Source organism: Podarcis cretensis, assembly GCF_951804945.1.
Source record: "Podarcis cretensis genome assembly, chromosome: 1".
Classification (NCBI taxonomy): domain Eukaryota; kingdom Metazoa; phylum Chordata; class Lepidosauria; order Squamata; family Lacertidae; genus Podarcis; species Podarcis cretensis.
Genome location: NC_137170.1, coordinates 129,454,589 through 129,476,001, shown reverse-complemented (window position 1 = coordinate 129,476,001; position 21,413 = coordinate 129,454,589). Strand labels below are relative to the sequence as shown.

General features: G+C 39.8%; 1 protein-coding gene across 2 annotated transcripts in view; it reads left to right on the top strand.

Annotated features, from left to right (window-relative positions):
* HYCC2 (hyccin PI4KA lipid kinase complex subunit 2) overlaps positions 1 to 10,210 on the top strand; it is a 41,662-nt gene extending 31,452 nt beyond the window's left edge. Inside the window, exons 12-14 of one of the 2 annotated variants that reach the window (XM_079979119.1) lie at positions 1,378 to 1,537; positions 2,813 to 2,980; positions 7,974 to 10,210. In XM_079979119.1, coding sequence (XP_079835245.1) covers positions 1,378 to 1,537; positions 2,813 to 2,980; positions 7,974 to 8,572 — 927 coding nt within the window. In that variant the 3' untranslated portion in view covers positions 8,573 to 10,210. The remainder of the gene's footprint in view (positions 1 to 1,377; positions 1,538 to 2,812; positions 2,981 to 7,973) is intronic. The other variant, XM_079979120.1, reaches the window with a different exon arrangement.
* The last annotated feature ends 11,203 nt before the right edge of the window (positions 10,211 to 21,413 follow it).

Genomic DNA, 21,413 nt, shown 5'->3' with positions numbered 1-21,413 from the left:
GGTTAACAGTATTTTAACTTGTGTTGGTAGTAGCTGAAAAAATAGCGCTCCGAAAGATTAGATATTGGAATGGTAAGCAACAGTTTATATCTTTCGTGAGTCCACCTTGTCTTGTTTTCTCCTTTTGATGTAATTTCTGCTTCAGTTCCCAATCATGCTATAAAGTTCTATTTCCCCCCTCCTGGTTTTTATATATGTGACTCTGTATATTAATTGATTGGACTAAGGAATGGTCTCTCTGTGGATACACTTTGGCAGATGACATATGAATATTGAACGATAAAAACTGCTGAAGTACTTGGCCTCAACTAGACATAAATAAAAATAAAATTGATAACGAAACAAGAGATCTGCACCTTTGTCTGTGAATGTAGAAAAAGAACGTAACAACAGCAACAATTTCTTTATATACTACCCATCTGACTGGGTTGTCCCAGCCACTCTGGGCAGCTTCTGACAAATTAAAACACAGTAAGACACCCAACATTAAAAACTCCCCTATACAGGGCTGCCTTCAGACAGATGACATTCACAGAGAATTGGGCCATGGGGCAACAGATTTGAGCCAGGGCTGTTAGTTGCTGATTTCTGTAAAGATTAGAGGCAGAGAGCCAGTTCAGGATGTACTTCCTAAAAGGTAACGTAATAATATTGAAGTCTGATACTCATGCAGCAGTCTAAAAACTAACTCAAATAAATGTGCGTGTGTGTTTTATAGCATTTAAGTACTAGCCATTTTGCAGCGGAGTACTGTGGGTTCATTTATAGGCAGAAAAGAAATGCAATTTTCATCTTTTGAATAGATTTGATTACATAGCTCATTTGATGAAACGTTATTGGCTGGAACATTTAATTGCATGCTTCTGAACACCATAATGCCTCTTACCTGGTGAATTATTGGAACCATGATTTCATTTAGGGGATGACTAAATGCACTACTAGATTGAAAATTCAACTGAAAAATTTAACCTACTGCTGGCCTGTTTCTGAGACCAGCTATGCTATAAAACTTGTAGGTGGATTTATATTTGAATTCAGCTTTTGTTTCTGACTAAACAATGAGCCCAACAGAAAAGTAACTCAATTGATTTGTCTCATTTAATAATAATACTAATAATAATAATAGGAGTAATGCCATCCTCATTTCAAACACTTGTCAGTTTTCTCCTAAACTACTTTATTACGGAATTTTCTTTTCTTTTAGAACTGTCTTCCTTCTCTGGTTTTCTCTTACTTAAGAAATAGATTTGAGTGTCCTGGGATTGCAGTTAAATTTATGTAATGCTCCTGGCTCCTTTTCCAGTTTGTTCTATTTTTTGGGGGGTGTTAATCCACTTGTTAAGAGCAAATTTGTACAGCGTTTTACTGTTGCCATAGGTTGCAAATGCTATGAAGAATTCGTTGCCCTTTGATGCTCCTGATGCATCGCAAGGAGGACAGAAGGTGTTGAAGGTGGAGGTTACTCCAACTGTGCCGAGGATTTCTCGGACTGCCATTACAACAGCTTCAATCCGCCGACATCGCTGGAGAAGAGAAGGTAATTCTTTCCGGTGTTAAGCTATTAATGTAGCATAGCATTCTTCACCTCCATTGCTACAAACTGGTCTCTGAGCGTGAATGTTAACATTGGTTTCTGCAATATAGATAGTTGTGATCAATTTCTGTCCACTGCATGTGTAAACATATAATCACGATATCCTGTAAGGACGTCAGTATCCTTACTTTATGTTCTAGGGAACCTAGAAGGGTTTAAGTGATTTAAGTGGTATCCTATGGTACAGTTTGTTTGTTTTTGCAGGGCTAGAACATAATGAAGTTCTGACATCCTTTTCCATATTTTGTTAGTTGGATCATATCTCTAAAACAGTCTTAAAACTTAAACTTAAAACTTAAAACTGTGGCTTGAAAATATGCTCATTTGCAGTTTGTAGTATGCAGCCACATAGTATCTCTGAAAATTTGGAATTTTGAATGTTTCACATTCCAGGAGTGCAATTTTGGAATGTAAAAAACTTTGAAAAAGGGGAAGCAATGTCAAAATAATAATAGAGCTTGGAGTGAGAGGATTCATAACTATAAAACTAATATGGTTTTCATTGACAAAATTTATGACTGGCATTTGAGAAATACTAAGAAGCTTAGATAGAACTTTCACCAAGTTTACATAATATGTACTGTCCCCAGAACTATATTTTCAGGCCCTAAATTTGAAAAAAAAACAAAACAAAAACCTTATTGGTGAATGTCAGTTTGTTTGTTGAGCCAATTTTGGACTTTTCTCATTATTCTTAATGATGAGCAGCTTTCTAATTAAGTCTGGTTCTAAAACAAACATAAAGTTGAAATTTAAAAAATATCTATTATAATTACTTTTCATGCAGGCGGGGCATTATGTTTATTTTAGAATTGTGTTTATTTTCAAATTAAATTATTTTAATGCTTTTATTGCTACATATATTAGAGTAGAAAAGCATAATAGGCAAACTTTAAAAATGGAATTCTTCTCTCCATTAAGCTTCCTTCTGCTGATACTCTGGTGTTTCTTTTTATTCTGGTTTCCTGACCCTAAAACCAGTATTACCATTTCGCAAATCCTTGGTCATGTGTGTCCTTAGCATTGATATGTTGTATGCTGATCTCTTTGTCTACAGCACGTCTATTTATATGGTGTCCAGCTGCTCTCTGCCTGGTAAAGTGCAGATAGCATTATTGTTGTGTTCCATGTCTATGCAAAACCTTCGTTTCCCTGCCTGGGGTGGAATGTTTAGGGAAAGAGTAGAAAAGCACTAAAATATTATATGTTGAATCCCAGATGGCTTTGACTTCTCAAGCGATGCTGACTTGAGCATTCCCGGATCTCCGATCCTACACGGCTCCACAGACCTAGGGATCAAACGCAAGCAAGAGGGGGACGTGCTGGTGCTCAGGACCCCTGAGCATGGCTCACCGGAGCCCAACCTGGCAGCAGCCACAACAGAGGGTAGGACAGAGATGAGGCAGAAGTCAGTAAGGCAGTTGCTGGAGGAGGATCCTTGCTCCTTATCCCCAAGCAGAAATCCTTTTCATTCTGGAGTGTGTTTCCACTATCCCAAGGTGTATTCTCTTCCGCTTCTAACACACATATCCCTTTTATGCTTAGCACCAGGTTTGGAACTAACTTTTCCAGTACTATGCAACTCAAGCCTCTTTGTGACACTTAGCTTGGCATGGCTAAAATAAGGCAAAGCGCCACACACAGTAACTTTGGGATTGCTTGGAAACACCCTGTTACTGAGCATGTTAACTCAATAATCGGAATAATCAGAATAAGTGAATGCACCAAGTAAACAGGCCAAAATCATTTTGTAAATCTGGAATCCATTTAGGGTATGCAATTTTTATTTTACCCCGATTTCAGTTAAGAAAATATTTAATTAAAGAAATTTCTAAAGGTTTTTTTTTTCTCGTCAAGCATCTTTTGCATAACACTTCACTTGCTGTGTTTCCAATTTGCTTGATTGTTTTAATCTTCTGGTCATGAGAACTGTGTGAGTGACCAGCTATGTCCTAAAGTTGAATTAAATTCTAGTTATGAGATTGTGTCTCATACCAGCTTGTCCTGGTAGGTACAGCCTAATCTTTGTGAAAAACATAGCCTAATACAGTGGTATCCTTCAGGCCATTAGTGCCTTTTTATTTAGACAAGATATTATCTTGTTCTCTTGAAGGAAGAGGTTCTCTTTTTATGTAGTCGATATGATCAGTCTACAGTCCCTTTGGTCCTGATGGAGGGATGCTTAATTTGCTGTACAGTTATATGAATATATTTTGCTATTCCTCAGGTCATCTGAACCTGTTTGTGTGAAGACCCCTTTCTATATTTGGTGCAGCCTTTTTGGCATGGCTGATGACTCAAGTCATATCTTTTGTGAGGTTGTACTTGCAGGCTATGCACTGCACATGCGTTGCAGTTGCCGTAAGGAAGGTTAACATCCAGAATATTTCTAGAGTTAATGTTTTGTTGCATCAAATGTAAAGGAGAGGCAAGCCTTAGGCATCAGTAGAAAATTATAGAAGTGTTAAGCAATTTTAGAATTAGCTCGTGGTGCAGAATGAGTTTGAGCATGCTCAGTAAATAAGAGCCTCAACCTTTCTCCATTTGTCCCAACTAGTCTGTTTTTGTTGTACTAACTAAAACATTGCATGTGCATGGCCAGAAGGATGCTGAGAAATCCTCACATGCTGAGTATCTTCTTTTGAAAAATGGTCGCTAAGTATGTGGCACTCACATTTTTAAAAACACGTCTTATTTTTAAAGATCTTCAGTGTTGTACCACGTGACTTTTTATTTGGAGTGTGCATCACCCTATCACGGTTAATGGCAAATGGAGGGAAGAATATGGGAGCATGGCTCCAAGCAGAGAAAACTTGAGGTTGACTTTTTCTTCAGGCTGAGCAAGGCTGTTTTTGCAGTGATGTTCTGGGGTGAAAAGTGTGATGCAGGTTTGGGCTTTGGTAAAAAATAAATAAATCCTGTTTGTAATGTGAGTTTTCATCTTTGTGGTTTTTATTGGTGATGTTGGTCTTGCAAAAAATACAAATAGTAAATACTGTTTCTTGGCTATGCTAATTTCTAATATTCTACATTTTTAATTACGAAGAATGGAAGACTTGGGTTTCTGTGAAATAAAGCTATGTCAGTTTTCATATACAGTGGTACCTTGGTTTTCAAACGTCTCCATTGACAAATATTTCGGTTTTTGAAACCCGGAAGCAAATGTTTCGGTTTTTGAATGTGCCTCGGAAGTTGACTATGCCATGCATCTTCTGCTGAGTACAAGATCCTGAGGCCTAGCTGTCGGCTATTGAGTTTCTGGTTTTTGAATGTTTCAGAACTCAAACGATCTTCTGGAACAGATTACGTTTGAAAAACAAGGTAGCACTGTACTGCAAGTTAACAAGAAGTGGAATAGTAATGTCTATATGGAAAGGTGTGATATTGACAGCAGGTTTTGGTTAGTGGTTTGTGGCCATTGGACAAAAAAACCAGAAGGTGATAGTGTGGAGAGTCAAAAATAAAAATATTTCAGTATGACAAAAACAGGCCTCCGCTACATGCTTCTGATTTTTTTGTTTTATTGTTGTGACAAACATTTTGCTGCCTCTCTAGGCTTTGTTAAATAACTCTTGTTTTTCATTTTCTGTGGGAGAAGAAAGCTGTGCATTTCCCTTGGCTTCCTTGTTTTGATTGAGGCCAGAAAGGAAGTAGGAGGGTGGATACTGAATAGTAACTTAGTTAAGCAAATTGCTCAGAAACCTCATTGGAGTGTCTGGGTTTTGGCTTGAAAGGTACTACCCTGCATGTTGTCTTGTCTGTTTTTCACTCTTGATCACTGCTGAGCTGCTTGGACCTCTGCATGGTGGTAGCCTCCCAAAAGCTGCCACCGAGCCTCTCTTGACTCTTTTCTCCCAGCGGAATGGATACCATGGTCTTAATTCCTCAATTATTGTTGCAGGTCTGCCATCTTGCAGGTTCAAACCATTTAATTTCGAGTACGTTGCAAAATTATCACGAGACTTCAGTTGCACTTATGGAGAACTTCCGCCATGTAGTTCTGGAGCTTCTCCATGCAACTTTCACAATATCCATTAGAATAAGAAAGGCTTGAGAGAGGTGGTGTTGGTGGCAGCTGCTGCTGTTCAACCAAATGCACTGTCATCTGGCTTTGCATGATGATCTCAAAGAATGTAAATGTTGCGTCTGATAAAGGGGTGCTTTTGTTTTCAGGGTGTTCTGTTCTAGGTATGTATTAAATGGCTTTTGTATTTATATGTGTAAATAATACCATGTGCACTCGTTTTCTTTAAATGTCCTCTTTGTTATATGGGAAGCATTGTATGGAAATGTGCGACAGGCTGCTTTCTAATTTTGTTGCGTTTCGCAGGGCAATGTTATGTTAATATTTATAAAGACGAGCTGAATAAATTCTGCTTAGAAAAGAACAGAAAATACCCCTTCAGTGTGTATAATGTTGTGTGTTCCTTGAAAGTTGAATTTAATACTAGATTTAAAAATCTGCCAATATGGTAATCTTACCGAGGAGAAGAGATGAAAGACAGGATATATTAGGAACCACCTGATAAAACTGAGGAATGCTGCATAATTATGAAAATTGAGTTAGGGCAGTGATTTCCAGTTAGTGGGTTGGAAGCTACAACATCAGCTACAGAAGGATACTACAGTATGGATGATGCAGGAATGCTCCCAAAGGTGGCAATTCTTCTTATTACCCACCTAGATGGAGATGAGGCTGGAGATGCTTCCATGTGGCGCTAATTCCACACTTATAGCATTGACAGTTGAAAACTGCTCACCATGTGGATTGCCTCAAATGGAGGTTTCATGCCAGTGTTGCATGTTTCCAGCAGTTAGTGCTGGCACAACAGACAAATCATGTAGCGAGTCAAGTTGCTTTGAAAAGGTATGAGCCCTGTGTTTAGCAGTAGCCCCATAAAAGTATTTACAATGGCACTTTCATAGAAACGACAATATAGTGAGATTCTACCTTAAGTCACGCACATCTGGAACTATAATATTGGTTTCAGGAAGAATGAATACAGGGGATAAACTGGCCAGTCAGCATCTAATCCGTGTCATTTTGCTTTTGTTTCCTAAATCTTTTCCATTTTCCTGTTTGCTATATATATATATATTTTTAAAACCCTCACTAAAATTCACAAAAGCAAAACACATAGCATGCATTCTTATATTAATGGCACCAAAACATTCCTTCAACACATAAGTCCTATAAGGACAGTAATCTCTTTTCACGTACAGTGTCTGTACGGTATTTCAGTATGCCCTCCCAGCCTGGTGGCATTTGCTGCCTCATCTTCAGTGGGGTTGCTGTGGGTCCTGGCAGGAGCCAGGTTTACTAGTTGCTTGGAACAGCTGTTACCTTGAAAATGTTCAAGGCAGCTCTTGGACCACCTCATAAGAACTGATTGTACCAGGAACATGGCTGAAAAATTCAGAACTGAGTGCATAGGTTTGTTCTGACTCCCATGATGGTCTAGGAGGTGTGGATCTGTTCAGTTCAGTCTTGACGTATGGAGCCAGTGACTTCCTCTATCATATCTAATGAATGAATTTATAACTAGCCGAGAGAGAGAGAGAGAGAAGCAGATATTGCCAGGCTGCACTGGGTATCTCAAAGTGTTGGTACCTGTCCAAGCTGGTTATGTACCTTCATCTTCACAGTCCATTTTTAGATGCTTATGTGTTGGAAGTAGCACTACAGTGTCATTGATATAAGAAACAATTCTAAGATCAGGAATATTACATGAAGGACTTTGATAACTTGGGTAAAAGTGCTCTATTGTATTGGTAGTAGCTTTTAAGGGGCTAACTAGGTGTGCTGGTAAATGTGTGATTGTATTTCTTGTGTCTATTTTGTCCTTCTAAGAAACTCCCTTCCCACTGAAAGCAGATGCTTCCTCTGGTGATTTTCATCGTGACTATGGCGAAGGGAAGGATTAAACTCCCCTCTTCCTGTGTGCCTTGATCTGAATCTTAGTTGGCCCATCACAACTGTTGTTTAGAAGGGAAAATAAACATGTTAAATGCAATTATGTCCACTGAATGTCTAGTTTGGCCATAACCATTGAAAATTTAAGTAGGATGCAGAGTATTATCAATGGAACGTAATTTGTTGGAAATTGTAGCCACCCAGAACAATTCTAATAACCTTTACTCAGAAGTAATCCCTCTGAGTAAGTGTGTTTCAAGACTTCAGCCTTGTATGGATCTTCTGGGCTTTGACAGAAAAAAAAATATATTGTGTTTTCAATCCTAACCATGTTTATTAGGAGAGTTAAGTCACAGAATAAAACACAAATTTGTGAAGAAATGTTCTAGGTGCAGTCGTAGAAATGTTGTAAAATTTGTACCATGATGGTTTTGTTTCTCAATCTGATTTCTTTTGGGTTTTTAGATGGTGAGGGTGTCAATGGAAGAGAAGAATCTGTGAATCTTAATGATGCTGATGAAGGATTTTCATCTGGGGCGTCCCTGAGCAGCCAGCCAGTTGGAGCCAAACTTTCATCCACATCTCAAAGGGGCAGCTTAAGGAAAGGAGTGAGTGGGCGTTCAGCCAAGGATAAGGAGATTTCCACACCTACCAAATCCACGGAGAGCCCTCGAGAATCTGCCCGTAAGCAGTACCTGAACCAGTCTATTGACCTCAGTACAGATGCAATTGAAATGACTCCTACAAAGAAACACTTGAGCCTGCCTGCTGGGCAGGTGGTGCCAAAAGCCAATAGCGCGAGCCTGATTCGGACTGCTAGTGCTTCTTCCAGTAAATCATTTGACTATGTGAATGGCAGTCAAGGGGGTTCAGGAGTTGGTATTGGCGGTGAGGGTGTTACTAACTTAGCAGCTGGCAACACCAATCGGTTTTCGACCATTAGTCTACAGGAGGACCGCTTAGGCCAAGCTGGAAATGGCAAAGATGTCATCTCGCCAGGAGCTCCTCTGACCAAGCAGTCCCGATCCCCAAGTTTCAATATGCAACTCATATCCCAGGTTTAACTTCGTTGTCCTTCCTCCACTTTCCCCTTTTACCCAATTCCTCGTTGAGCAACAACAGCAACCATCATCCTATAGTGTGAAAATCCTGGCTTTTGTGATCTTGTTCAATTCATTTTAGATGTCATACTATATTTTGTACTGAAACAGCAATAAAACCTCATGTTCCAACCCCCCCCCTTGCCCTCCCTAAATCTTGTTGTGAAGCAAGTATAAGATGTACTTTATGCCTTTTCCATGCCTTCCTTTCTCCTTGGGTGATGTGCAATCCATTGTAGGCTGATCAGTCCCATTTCAACACTGTGAGTTTTGAGAAGATCGGAGGAAATGGTGAATGTGATCCCTATGAAAATGAAGCTTTGGCTTTTTTTTGAGAAATAGAAACGGGTTAGCTTTCTCAATCTACAGTTCTGCAAAGACTACTGGACTGTGACTTTTTGTCTCTTAGAACCAGGAGTGCCTCAGAGATTCTAATAGGACTTTGGACCTCTGAGTTAGTGCAATCAATTCCGAGGGAGGGAAACGCTGCCATTGCTCCTGGTGGCTGTCTGAATGCACTTTGTCATGAAAACGAGAGCAGTCCTCCCTCTCTACCATCCTCTATTCTTCCTCCCCAAACACTTCACGTTCAGCAATTGAGACATGCACGTTTTCCAAGTTGTTGCCTCCTCCGAAAGAGTGGGCTGTAAGTAGACAGTGTAGGTTACAATGCACTTTTAATGGCGTTGTAGCCATATTTCATGTTACATGTCTTCCCCGTCCAGGACACAGGGTTGATTTGCCTATATGCCAGGACTTCCTGAAAGATAAATTATGTTCAAAATAAGTGAGAAGTAGAAAAGGAGCACACAGGCTTACCCAGAAATTGCTATTCAGCACTGCTCCTTTTGAAAGAAACTATTTTTGTAAGTTGATATTCTTTGAAATGAACAAGAAACTGCAGATGAAGAGAGGCCGCTTGCTGTGGTGTGACTAAATTTAGTCCCAGAATAGACTCGGATATCTGCGGTAAATACAGAATGTTCTCCAGAAAGATATGCCAGGAACAGAGCCAATGGCTGCAGGAAACATAGGTGACTGAATCTTCTTAAAACCTTTGCCCAAACAATGGCGTTTTGGCAGTCCTATCTCCCAGAAGGCTAACAACTCACTGCCTATATTTTGATTAATCTATTGCAGTTGTGACTATTTCATCTAGCTAATGTAAGGGGTGAGGTGGAATCCTCTTCCCTCTATTAATCTGGGAACTCGTACAATTGAAACTAATTTTGAATGCATGTGACTGGTGTGTGGGCAATATTTGGCGTTTACGCTGTAGATCACTGCTTTAAATTGCATTTCTTATTCTAAAGAAAAGTATTCATCATGTTTTGGACAGTCTTGTGTATACATCAACAGCAAAAGGGGGAATTTTGCCCCTTTATCCCTTGTACATTGATCTGGAAATGTGCAGGTTATTAATCTAAGAAAAAGCTGTTAAGTTCTGTCTCCCAACTCTGGCATTTTGGGTTCATTACATTGGAGAGGAAGGTTGGGAGGAGTAGAAACAATAGGTTATTTTTAGAGAGAATAAAGACTATGATATTTAGAACTACAAAGTGCCATTACTCTGCTAAATAATAATGAAAACAATTTTTTAAATATAATTGACAACTTCCAATTCTGCTGCTCTCTTGCTTCCCGGACTCATAACTTTAAAATTCCACTTTTTCAAAAGGACCTAGCCTACCTAATAGCAATGTTGTTTTGTACAATTGCTGTAAGACTTATGGCAGTTCTGTAAAGGGTTCTTACTGAAGCTAAACTAATGTTGAACCATTACATACTAAGGGATGGATCTAGAGAAAGTTATTTACACTTAGTTCCCATTCAAAGCAGTGGGACTTTTAATGACAAAGTTATTACCTTGATTTCCATGAGACCTGAGTTCAACTAAATTAGTCTGAATCCAATCCCGTATAATTGAAACTCAGGAAGGTTCACTTGTGATTAAATGCAACTAATAAATATCCAAAGTAATAACTAAGCAGTGTGTAAGGTGTCGGCTAGACTTCTTTTGGCTCTGAAGTCAGTACAGTACTTCAGAAAGTGCTTATGTTCCATAGACTGGTGAAAGGGGCCTGATCACACCTCTTAATTTTCTAGCATACTGATGGGATCCACTCTCAATTATTGTTCTATAGAAACACTTCCTTTTTAAAAAATAGCAGAAACTATAGCCAGGTCCCCAAAGGCTGCATGACTAGTTCCTTAGGCTTTGGGTTTGGTAAACAACAACTCACCATCCCACCTGTCATACCATGTTTGAAATGGAGGGAGCTTTTAAAAGAAAATTGTGGATCATGGCCATGGTGGGGATAGCTCTGGTTGCAATTAAACTGGAAATTTAAAAATAAAAACCACTGTGTATGACCAAGCTCATAGGCACATCTTGAGTACCTTTTTAGGATCCCACTCTATGTAGTCTACACAAATGAAGCCAAAAAAGGGAATCTTAGTCAAAAGAGAGGAAATTTATATTATTGTAAAGCAGGGCTGGGGGACCTGAGCTTTTTCAGCTGCTTTTTACTATTTTTCCCATCGTCCCTGATCATTGGTTATGTTGGCTGAGGCTGATGGGAATTGGAGTTCCAAAAAGCGTCCTGTCCCCTTCCCTTGGCTGACGTGTGCTGAGGACCAAATCGGTTGTTTGTACTTTTTCTTTCTGAAAGACACAGAAGTGAGATGTTCATACGAGTTTTGAAAGAACGTGCCAGCCTATTCTGATTTGTAATGGCATGTACACAAAGTGCAGAAATGCGTATTATGCATCCCAATGGGTGGTAGTCCTGCTATCAAGTTTGAATGTGTTTAACAATAAGTCTTTATTGCTTATTAAAATGAAAACCAAAAGATGTTGTGTATCTTTAGCACATTAAAATTACAAAAAAATTAATAAATTATATATAATGTTTGTGTGTGGGATAGAGGTTGTCTCAGATAAGGCTGCTGAAACCCAAATTGGTTCTTTTTTTTTGTTGTGCAGTAGAAACATATTGTACTTGGTTCTTTTGTTTTTAGTGCCTTCTGGCATGAATCTAATATTTGCTTGCTGCTCTTCTTCTTCTTCTTCTTAAATTCCCTTTATTGTCCTCTTTTGACGCAATTCAGATTCTATCCCTGTTTTAATATGCACTTTCCCCATATTGTGGGTTCAAGTGGTATGCTTTCCTTGTCCCCCGAGGATCTTTATAGTATGTTCTGTAACAGATAAATGCTGCTGAGCGTCTTTTCTTAACGGTGTGTGTTTGTGTGTCACCTGCTGGTATCAAGCAGTCGTTTTAACGGGTCCATGTTGGTGCTGTTTGAGCGTCTGTTGGTGTATCTGCTGCTCCATGCTATGGTGTTCCAAAGTTCTGTCGAAAACCTGCACTGTCTGGTGCTTTTAAGTACTGGCTCAATATAGATGTAACATCTCTACCCTCCCCACTCATTTTTTTAAAAAATCCATGTTTGATACTGGGAGTTAGCCAAAGTGTGTTCCTTTCCTCTTAGCACCTTGACTTTTGCACGCTCTCCTCTTCCTCCTTTCTGCTAAAATCCCACCCACTTTAGTTTATTTCTGGATTTGGTGGCACACTAGTTCTTGGGAGTGTTTTGAGTATCTATAATGTATTTTAGAAATATTAATACAATACCAAAAGTATACAGAGAGTCAAACACTAGCTTTTAGTTGCTGGCTTAAAACCTGACTTGGGGTGAGCATTCAACTTGACACAGAAACTATGCTAGCAAAATGCTGAAAAGGAAGGAGGACACAGAGAAGGAGCCCAAGTGCTTGTGCCCCCAAGGAAGCTCCCAATATTTTAATCATCTTAAGAAAATAGAGAAATACTAGGTCTTCATTGAGCCACTGTGCTTTCTCAAGAAACGAATTGAACTGAAATGATACAGCATTGAATTGATGTGGAAAGGCCAGAGTTGTCAAATGAACTCTGATTGATCATTTGCCTTACGAGCTGTTTTCAGCGTATTTTAAGTCACTTCCTGATAACTCGTGACAAAAACAGTATTTGCATTTAAAGCCCTTTCCCCCGTAATTACTGTTATTGTCACAGCTTCTGCTTTTTAGAGTGTGGTTTTACACTTTCACATCTTGTGTTTAAACTGAAGGTACCTTGCGGAGGAATATGAGCAGGACATGTGTTAGCTGAAAATGTGATGTTCATGTGAGATTTTGCAGGAAAAGTCTGTGAGCGGGAGATGTTAGGATCACAGTTCAATGCAACAATTTTCACTTGCAAACCTCTAGGGTGGAATAATGTTACTTCCGAACAGTCCCACAATTAAATAATATCCTGCTTTTAATTTTGCCCAGGATTTATACATGAGGAAAGGTGAACATACAATTGCAAGCGGTCTTATTTTAGTTACGTTTGGATATTGGGTAAGGGAGCTATCGTTTCATGCTGCAGGCAACAGTGTGAGATGTAGTGGCTAGCTATCAAACAACATTAAGCACTGTATTGAGAATGAAAGTGTATTATTGTACATCTGAAGTGTGCAACTTAAGGGCAGGACTTCGGTTCAGTTCTTAAAATGATTATCAGCGTGAAACTAAAGTTCCATATGGAAGTGATGAATTCGTATCACAGTGGATATGTATTAACATAAGTTTTTCAAATCCAGTCAGTGTCTGATACATGTAGTAGATGCTCTAATTATCATGTTTCTCTTCCTAGATTTAAGCTTGGCAAGTTTATATATTTTGCCATCGAAGTAAGGAAAATCACAATGTTTTCAAACAATTTTATTTGCACTATTTTGTGAACAGTAGAATTGCAGGGTTGAAGGACTGGTCACCCCCTTATTGGATGAGTGTATGCAAATAGGTACATTTGTCATGGGTTGACAATCGATTGCCTCAGTTGTTTGTATGCAATATGTAAATATAACCGTAATATTTTCTTGCCTCCAAAAAAAGTTAAGGTTTGCCTTTTCATTTTTATCAGTGTTTACCTGTAAGTTAAAAGATTTTTTACGGTTGATTAAAATTAGGTTCGAAAGTACTCATTTTAGGGTGGGAATGCTACCCCTCTGGCCATGGTTTTAAGCTAAGATGATTTCCCCTTCAGAACTCACACACAGCAACAATAAACAGTTCAGGATATTAGACAGACTGTAAAACATACTGAAAGAATGGTCAAACCTAAAAATAATAATATTTGGATCAAAATTTCAGATGTTTTGTTTCTTAACATCTTACAAGAAGATGGAAAACGCTGCAATTATAAACTGTCTTTAGTACTCAAAGTGTAAGCTGGGAAATTTCAATCCATGTCAAATACTGTTGAGTTGATGCGTTATCTAGTATTAAATACATTAAATAAACTAATGCCCATAGGCTCAATTTATTTTTGCAAACCTCTGTTTGGGTTAATTCCCAGTTAATCTGCTTCATTCCAACAGTTTTAACAAATCTTACCTAGTTTTATACAGATAAATATTAAAACAGATAAATCTAGAGAAAGTAAAGCATTCATTTATTTAATGGGCATCAAGGAAAGATCAGTGCTTCGCACCTTGTTGAGTCAATGGAACTAGATCACTTACTGATTTGAAAATTGTCTAGATTGTCCTACTGCGATTATCAATATGAAGCTTGTTACTTTTTTGTTGTTTGGGATCCAAAGATAATTTAGAATCACTCAAGTGCTTGCCAATTTAATTTCTAAGTATTAAGAAATACCACACTCAAAACTGACATCCAGTAAGCCACAATTGAAACTTTAGCTTTTACAACCGTGTTCTGTTTTGAAGCAAACTAATCTAAACTCTGCTTGAGCTCTCAGAATTATTTTTACAGGTGTTGGATTGCAGTCACTGTTTATAATTCTATTTAGTATTTTAACTTTATGTGCAGCAAGTAAATTGAGTAATAAATGCTCTGCCCTAAAATAATGGGGGGGGGGGATGCCTAGGTTTGGTGGAGCAGAATGTATTCATCAGACTTGAAGAATTCCAGAGAGCATGGTGTTTGTGTATGTATGTTTAGCCATTTTCATCATTTGTAAATTCCAAGCTAACTCCAGAATCACAATTTTTAAAAACGCAGGAGCAAACTATGTAGATAATAGCCATTTTAAATATATATTTACTGAAATTCCTTGTGGTTATCAGGACTGAGGCTTGGAATTGCATAAATCACAATACGTTATGTAGTCATATTTAGAAGTAGAAAATATAGTATCTAGGATGGGTGCAGGGTTGGGGGGTATAACTTTTTGTGTGTGTTTTTGTAAATTCCTGAAGAATTTGTGTTAAAAATGTGTCCAGTCTTCAGTAGACTAACTTTTAAAGCAGAGTTCTCAGAACTGCCTACTGGCCTTTTCCAAAAATAATGTTAGACAAAGTGCTTAGGAATAGTTTATCATTTTGCATATTTCTTAACAAAGTCAGTTGTGTTAATAAGCTGTTTCATTTTCATAATTTAATTTGCAAGGTAGATATATTTTAGTGAGCACAGTAGAATGTTGGTATATTTCTGCTTTTGTCATTTGTTTTAAAAGATGACTTCAAAACAGTTATCTCATGTGCTAGATGTTGAAAAATTAAAATAATTATACATTGAATTATATGTTGGTACCAGATAAAATTACAGTAGAACACTCTTTGGTGCTTTAATTCAGATGGGACCAATATTCTTTCTTTTCTGGCCCTGAGTAAGGACTTCTATAGTTAACAGCCCTCCTAGTTCAACAATTACTCCAAGTCTTTATAAAACAAAATTTAGCAGGACTTGAAATTGGAGAAAGTAAAAAAAAACTGTGTTTCACTGAGTTTACCCAACTTTCTCTTTGACTTGAAATTTTATTTATAATGAATGTGAGTGTGTATCTTTTTTAACCTGCTGATTTAAGGATCATTCAGGGGTGGGGTGGGAGTTCATGAAAAATAGTCATGAGTGTTTGAACGTGTGTATGTGAGAGGGAGGGAGAGAACTGTTCTCTTGTAAAAATACTTTTTACAGTGTCTCACCATTAGTGTAGAAATTTGTGGGAAGGGCATTAGTAATTTTGTTCTGGCTATTATTTGGAAAGCAGTTTCCAAACTATAAGTTACACGGAAGTCTCGATTGGGGTGGGACTTCTATTATTATTTAACAAGTTGCGAAAGGAGTTTTCGCTGGATTTTTAATGTTTGTAATAGGAACACCCAATTTACCATTAACCGTTTGAATCTTATTATCCTGCAGGAATTGCAATCATTTTAAAAGCTGTTGTATAATGTTTAGCTATCGAAAGCATCCCCCCCACCCTTTATTTTCTCTCATACAAAGGTTTACTTCTGAACTAAGATTTTTGAAGGATTTTTACTTTTTCGGCATTATGTAACCTGTTTTACCTCGTTCGCAAAAGGAGCATAGGCAGCAATTACCCTGCTTACTGTAAACAAAATCTATTTGGCAGAAAGACTTGAATTATGTTAATGTTCCACCAACATGAACATGCATGTTGGTATAACACCCAAAACGTTCAGAATCTGGTGCTGTTGAAATGCTAATCAAAATGGGTTATGTAATAAATGCAGTCTTTACGGTGTTGGGGACCCTAAACTGGAACCTGTGAATAGCTTGTATTAACAGAACTCAGATGACATGTTTTAAGATCATTATATTGGTGCATGTAAGCCATTATCTTAACTGTCTTACTGAATCTGGTTAATGCTGTTGACTGTTGTTAAAATGTGAAATGTTGATCTTGTAAATACCTGCCAGAGAGAGAATATTTTAAATCATTGTAAATAGAGGTGTATAAAATTGAAACAAATCTGCAATGCAGAAAAGATATATATATAAATATATAAAGATGTTTAAATAAATATTGTGCTGTTTCTGGAAAAATGTGGCACTGTTGTATTTCTTCCCCAATTTTGCTTTACATCCCTTAGAATGAAGAGAAGCTGCTGCAAAGAGAGCATTTCTTTTGTTGGTTTTTTTTTTTTAAATTAAAAAAAATTGCCCAAAGCTCTTGTGGTTGTTTTTTTTTGCAAAAGCGCAAATAAATTGGACATTTTTTTAGCTATTTTAAGGAAAACCGGCAAAAATGACACTACTGACATCGGATTTCCGCAGACATTGCTTTTGACTGTGATATTCTGGTTATGTCCGGGAAATTCCGGCAACTCCAGGTCTTTCATTGGCCATTCAGAAATACTTTTTGCTCTTAAGCCTACCCCTCAAAACTGGTGGGACACAGTGACAGAAGTATATTTTTATCTCTTGCTGCAGAATTCCCTGATCCATGGAAAGGTAATGTGCAGAGGGAAAGATTGTAACAGTCAGACATACAATGTATGTAAAACTTTCATCTCACAATGTGCTTTATTCCAGTTCCTTTAACTAATTCAAATATATGTGAACTCTGTGGTTTAAAAACAAAATTAACCAAGTTAGAGAAATTCAGATACTCTGTCAAAAATAAGTGTATTAGTATCTCACCTTCCTTCATTTAGGATTAGAGGATTTTGACTATTTGCATTCAACCATCATGAAAACGGACAAGCTGAAAGACGGGGAGCTTAAAAACACTGATGCATAATCCAGAAGGCACTTTTTATCAGAGCAACGTTTTAACAGGAGCAATTCAGATGTCAAATTATAATTTCAGCCTAATCATATTTCTATCCTGCTCAAGAGGGCTTTCACTCAGAATTTTGTCCTCTACAGCATGAAGTAAATATATGTATATCCTGCCTTCTTGTGGCATAATCTTCGTAAGGTGGCTTATATATCAAACAATAAGAAGCCAGTAAATTAAAAATAAATAAATCTCAGGAATCGTAATTAAAAAGCTAGGAGAAGTAGCATTAAAATTTGCTTGAAAGTCATCATTTCCGTGGCCATATGTACTTCCTGGGGGAGTCCCAAAGGTATGGGCTATCAAGAACCCTGGAATTTTGTCAGAGATGGCACCAGATAGCTGCCAGTAATAATAATAATAATAATATTCTAAGCAATGTTTACATAGCATTTTTTTCTTTTGTTACGATATAATTTCTGACTTATTAATAGTTTTTTTTCTTGTGTGTAGATCCATCCCATGTGTTATACTATTAATCCACATCCACATTTTTCAGCCTGCTACCTTTATCTACTGTTGCTCAGTCAACAGCTGTTCCCAGTTGCAAAGCAAGTACAGTGGTACCTTGGGTTAAGAACTTAATTCGTTCCGGAGGTCCGTTCTTAACCTGAAACTGTTCTTAACCTGAAGCACCACTTTAGCTAATGGGGCCTCTCGCTGCCGCCGCGCAATTTCTGTTCTCATCCTGAAGCAAAGTTCTTAGCCTGAGGTACTATTTCTGGGTTAGCGGAGTCTGTAACCTGAAACATATGTAACCTGAAGCGTATGTAACCTGAGGTACCACTGTACAGGCAACCCTTGATTTGTGTGGGGTTGCATTCTAGGTCATTCTGTGCGACAGCAGAGCGTGCCTAAGCCGGTACTGCCCCCTTTTCTGGCCATTTCTGGGTCGCCATGATGTGTGTGTGCACAGTCATGTACGTGAATCGGTCATTGCCTATATCAAATATCTGGGTACTTTTCCTGGAGGTGTGAGGTAAGGATGTCTACTGCCTTAAGGGGGTGATGGCATAACCGAAAATAACAAATTGCTTCCCTTGTCAGTCACATTTTTATCTGCTACAAACCATTGGTCACCTGAAACATAGATTTCAACATAGGTGATTTCTGGGACACATTAACCCCATTTTGTGTTAAAAGGTTCTTTAATTCCTCCTCACTTTCTGCCATCTGCCATCAAGGTTGTGTCATCTGCATATCTGAGGTTGTTGATATTTCTTCCGGCAATCTTTAATTCCAGCTAGGGATTCATCCAGCCCAGCCTTTCACATGATGAATTCTGCATATGTTAAATAAGCAGGGAGCAAAATATACACCTTAGAGACCAACTAAGTTTGTTCTGGGTATAAGCTTTCATGTGCATGCACACTTCTTCAGATACCTGAAGTATCTGAGGTACCTTGGTATCTGAAGAAGTGTGCATGCACATGAAAGCTTATAGCCAGAACAAACTTAGTTGGTCTCTAAGGTGCTACTGGACAATTTTTTTAAAAATGTGCTGATTTGCAGCTGTGGGGAAAGGATCTCTTAAGGACATTGGAAATGGGTCCACATTTCAAGCTTCCTAGCCGAATTTTGTCCAGATTAGATATTTGCTCCAAATAGCATTTTTTGGACAGCCTTGTATTTGCTATAATTGCAACCAGCAGAAAATCAAAGCGCTGTGAACACCGAACAATATTTTTTTAAAAAACGCTTATTTGTCATTCAAGCGAGTTTTTAAATAGTTCTTGGTAAGCACTGCCACCTTGTGCTGAAACACAAACCAGCACCTTCCTTTAAAGACTGCCACTTTTGAATGAACAAGAAGCCAACTATAATGCTGATGTAGTTCCCCAGGTTCTTACTTGCTTGGCTGGAAATGCTAAGAAAGAAGGTAAGTTCCTATATTCCTCAACCCCAAATGCCACAAATGTCTGGCAAGCTTTTGAGTTCTTTAGATGCTATGCAAGGTAAAGGGGAATCTTTCATTGTGCTAAGGATTTTGCTTTAAACACTTCAAGGGCTGCTGCTGCTGCTGCTGCTGATGATGATGATGAAAACTGGCTCCCCATTTTTCACATGCTCCCCCAGGGAGGCTTGCCTGGCGGCCTCCTGACACAATTTTAGGCACCAGGCAAAAACGTTTCCTGATAACCAGGCCTTTGGCTATTTAAACCGATGGCCTTTTAAACTGGAGCAAGGTGTGTGTGTGTGGGGGGGTTGTTTTGTTATTACGTTGTGTATGCCTGTTGTCTTTGTCCATGGAGTTTTCTTGGCAGGGATACTGGAGTGGCTTGCCAGTTCCTGCTCCAGGTGGATCACGTTTGGTCAGAACTCTCCACTATGACCTGTCCATCTTGGGTGGCCCTGCACAGCATAGCTCATAGCTTCTCTGAGTTATTCAAGCCCCTTCAGTGGTGTAGCGTGGTGGGTGCAGGGGGGGCCGGCCGCACCGGGCGCAACATCTGGGGGTTAGGGTTAGGGGGCGCAAATCCACTGGTTAGGGGGCGCAAATCCACGGGTTAGGGGGTGCAAATCCATGGGTTAGGTGGTGCAAATTACTTGCCTTGCCCCGGGTGCTGACAACCCATGCTACGCCACTGAGCCCCTTCGCCACGGCAAGGCAGTGATCCATTTGGGAGAAAAGCAATGACAAACCTAGACAGCTTCTTAAAAAGCAGAGACATCACCTTGCCAACAACGGTCCGTATAGTTAAAGCTATGGTTTTCCCAGTAGCGATGTATGGAAGAGAGAGCTGGACCATAAAGAAGGCTGATCGCTGAAGAATTGATGCTTTTGAATTGTGGTGCTGGAGGAGACTCTTGAGAGTCCCATGGACTGCAAGAGGACCAAACCTGTCCATTCTGAAGGAAATCAGCCCTGAGTGCTCACTGGAAGGACAGATCCTGAAGCTGAGGCTCCAATACACTGGTACTTCTAAATACAAACGGGATCCGTTCTGGAGCCCCGTTCGCATCTAGACTTAAACGTAACTAGTGACGGCACGTCTGCGCACGCACACATCGCTTTTCACCGCTTCTGTGCATGTGTGTGACGCAGTGGCGTAGCGTGGGGGGTGCAGGGGGGGGCCGGCCGCACCGGGCGCAACATCTGGGGGTTAGGGTTAGGGGGTGCAAATCCACGGGTTAGGGGGCGCAAATTACTTGCCTTGCCCCGGGTGCTGACAACCCACGCTACGCCACTGGTGTGACGTCATTTTGAGCGTCTGTGCATGCGCAAGCGGCGAAACCTGGAAGTAACGCGCTCCACAGAGCGCAATTCGAACGCGCTCAACTCGAAGCGTATTCAACCCGAGGTTTGACTGTACTTTGGCCACCTCATGAGAAGAGAAGACTCCTTGGAAAAGACCCTGATGTTGGGAAAGAGAAGGGGACAACAGAGGACGAGATGGTTGGATAGTGTTCTCGAAGCTACCAGCATGAGTTTGACCAAGCTGTGGGGGGCAGTGGAAGACAGGAGTGCCTGGCGTGCTCTGGTCCAGGGGGTCACGAAGAGGTGGACACGACTAAACGACTAAACAACAACCCCAAATGCCACAAGTGTCTGGCAAGCTCTCGAGTTCTTTAGATGCTATGCAAGGTAAAGGGGAAATCTTTCATTGTGCTAAGGGTGTCGCTTTAAACACTTCAAGGGCTGATGATATAATGATGATGAAGAAGAAAAGTGGCTCCCCATTTTTCACATGCTCCCCGGGGGAGGCTCGCCCGGCGGCCTCCTGACACAATTTTAGGCTCCTGGCGAAAACGTTTCCTGATAATCAGGCTTTTGGCTTTTTAAACCGATGGCCTTTTAAACTGGGGCGAGGTGTGGGGGGGGTGTTTGTTTTGTTATTACGTTGCGTATTTTTGCGTGTATTTTTACGTTGTGTATTTTTGCGCTTTTATACTGTAAGCCGCCTTGTGAATGTGATATTTAAAAAAAAAAAAAAGGCCCAGAGGCTTGCTGGACCCGAACCCGCGTCGCGGGTCACTGCAGGCCTTGGGAAGGGGAACCGAGCTGCCACGGAGGCTGAACTCCGCCAGAGGCCTGGTCAGAGCGCCGCCAGTCCGCGCAGACTCCCTGCGCGTTTCGTTCGCCTCACAGCAGCGCCTTTCCTCGCGGGGCGGAGGGAAGGGAAGGGGAGCCAATCGGCTCTAAGGAACGGGAACCCAATCGCAAAGCCGAGCGTTAGGTTTCCCCCTATGGGAAGGCGGCGGCCAGCCCGGCCCCGGCCTATCAG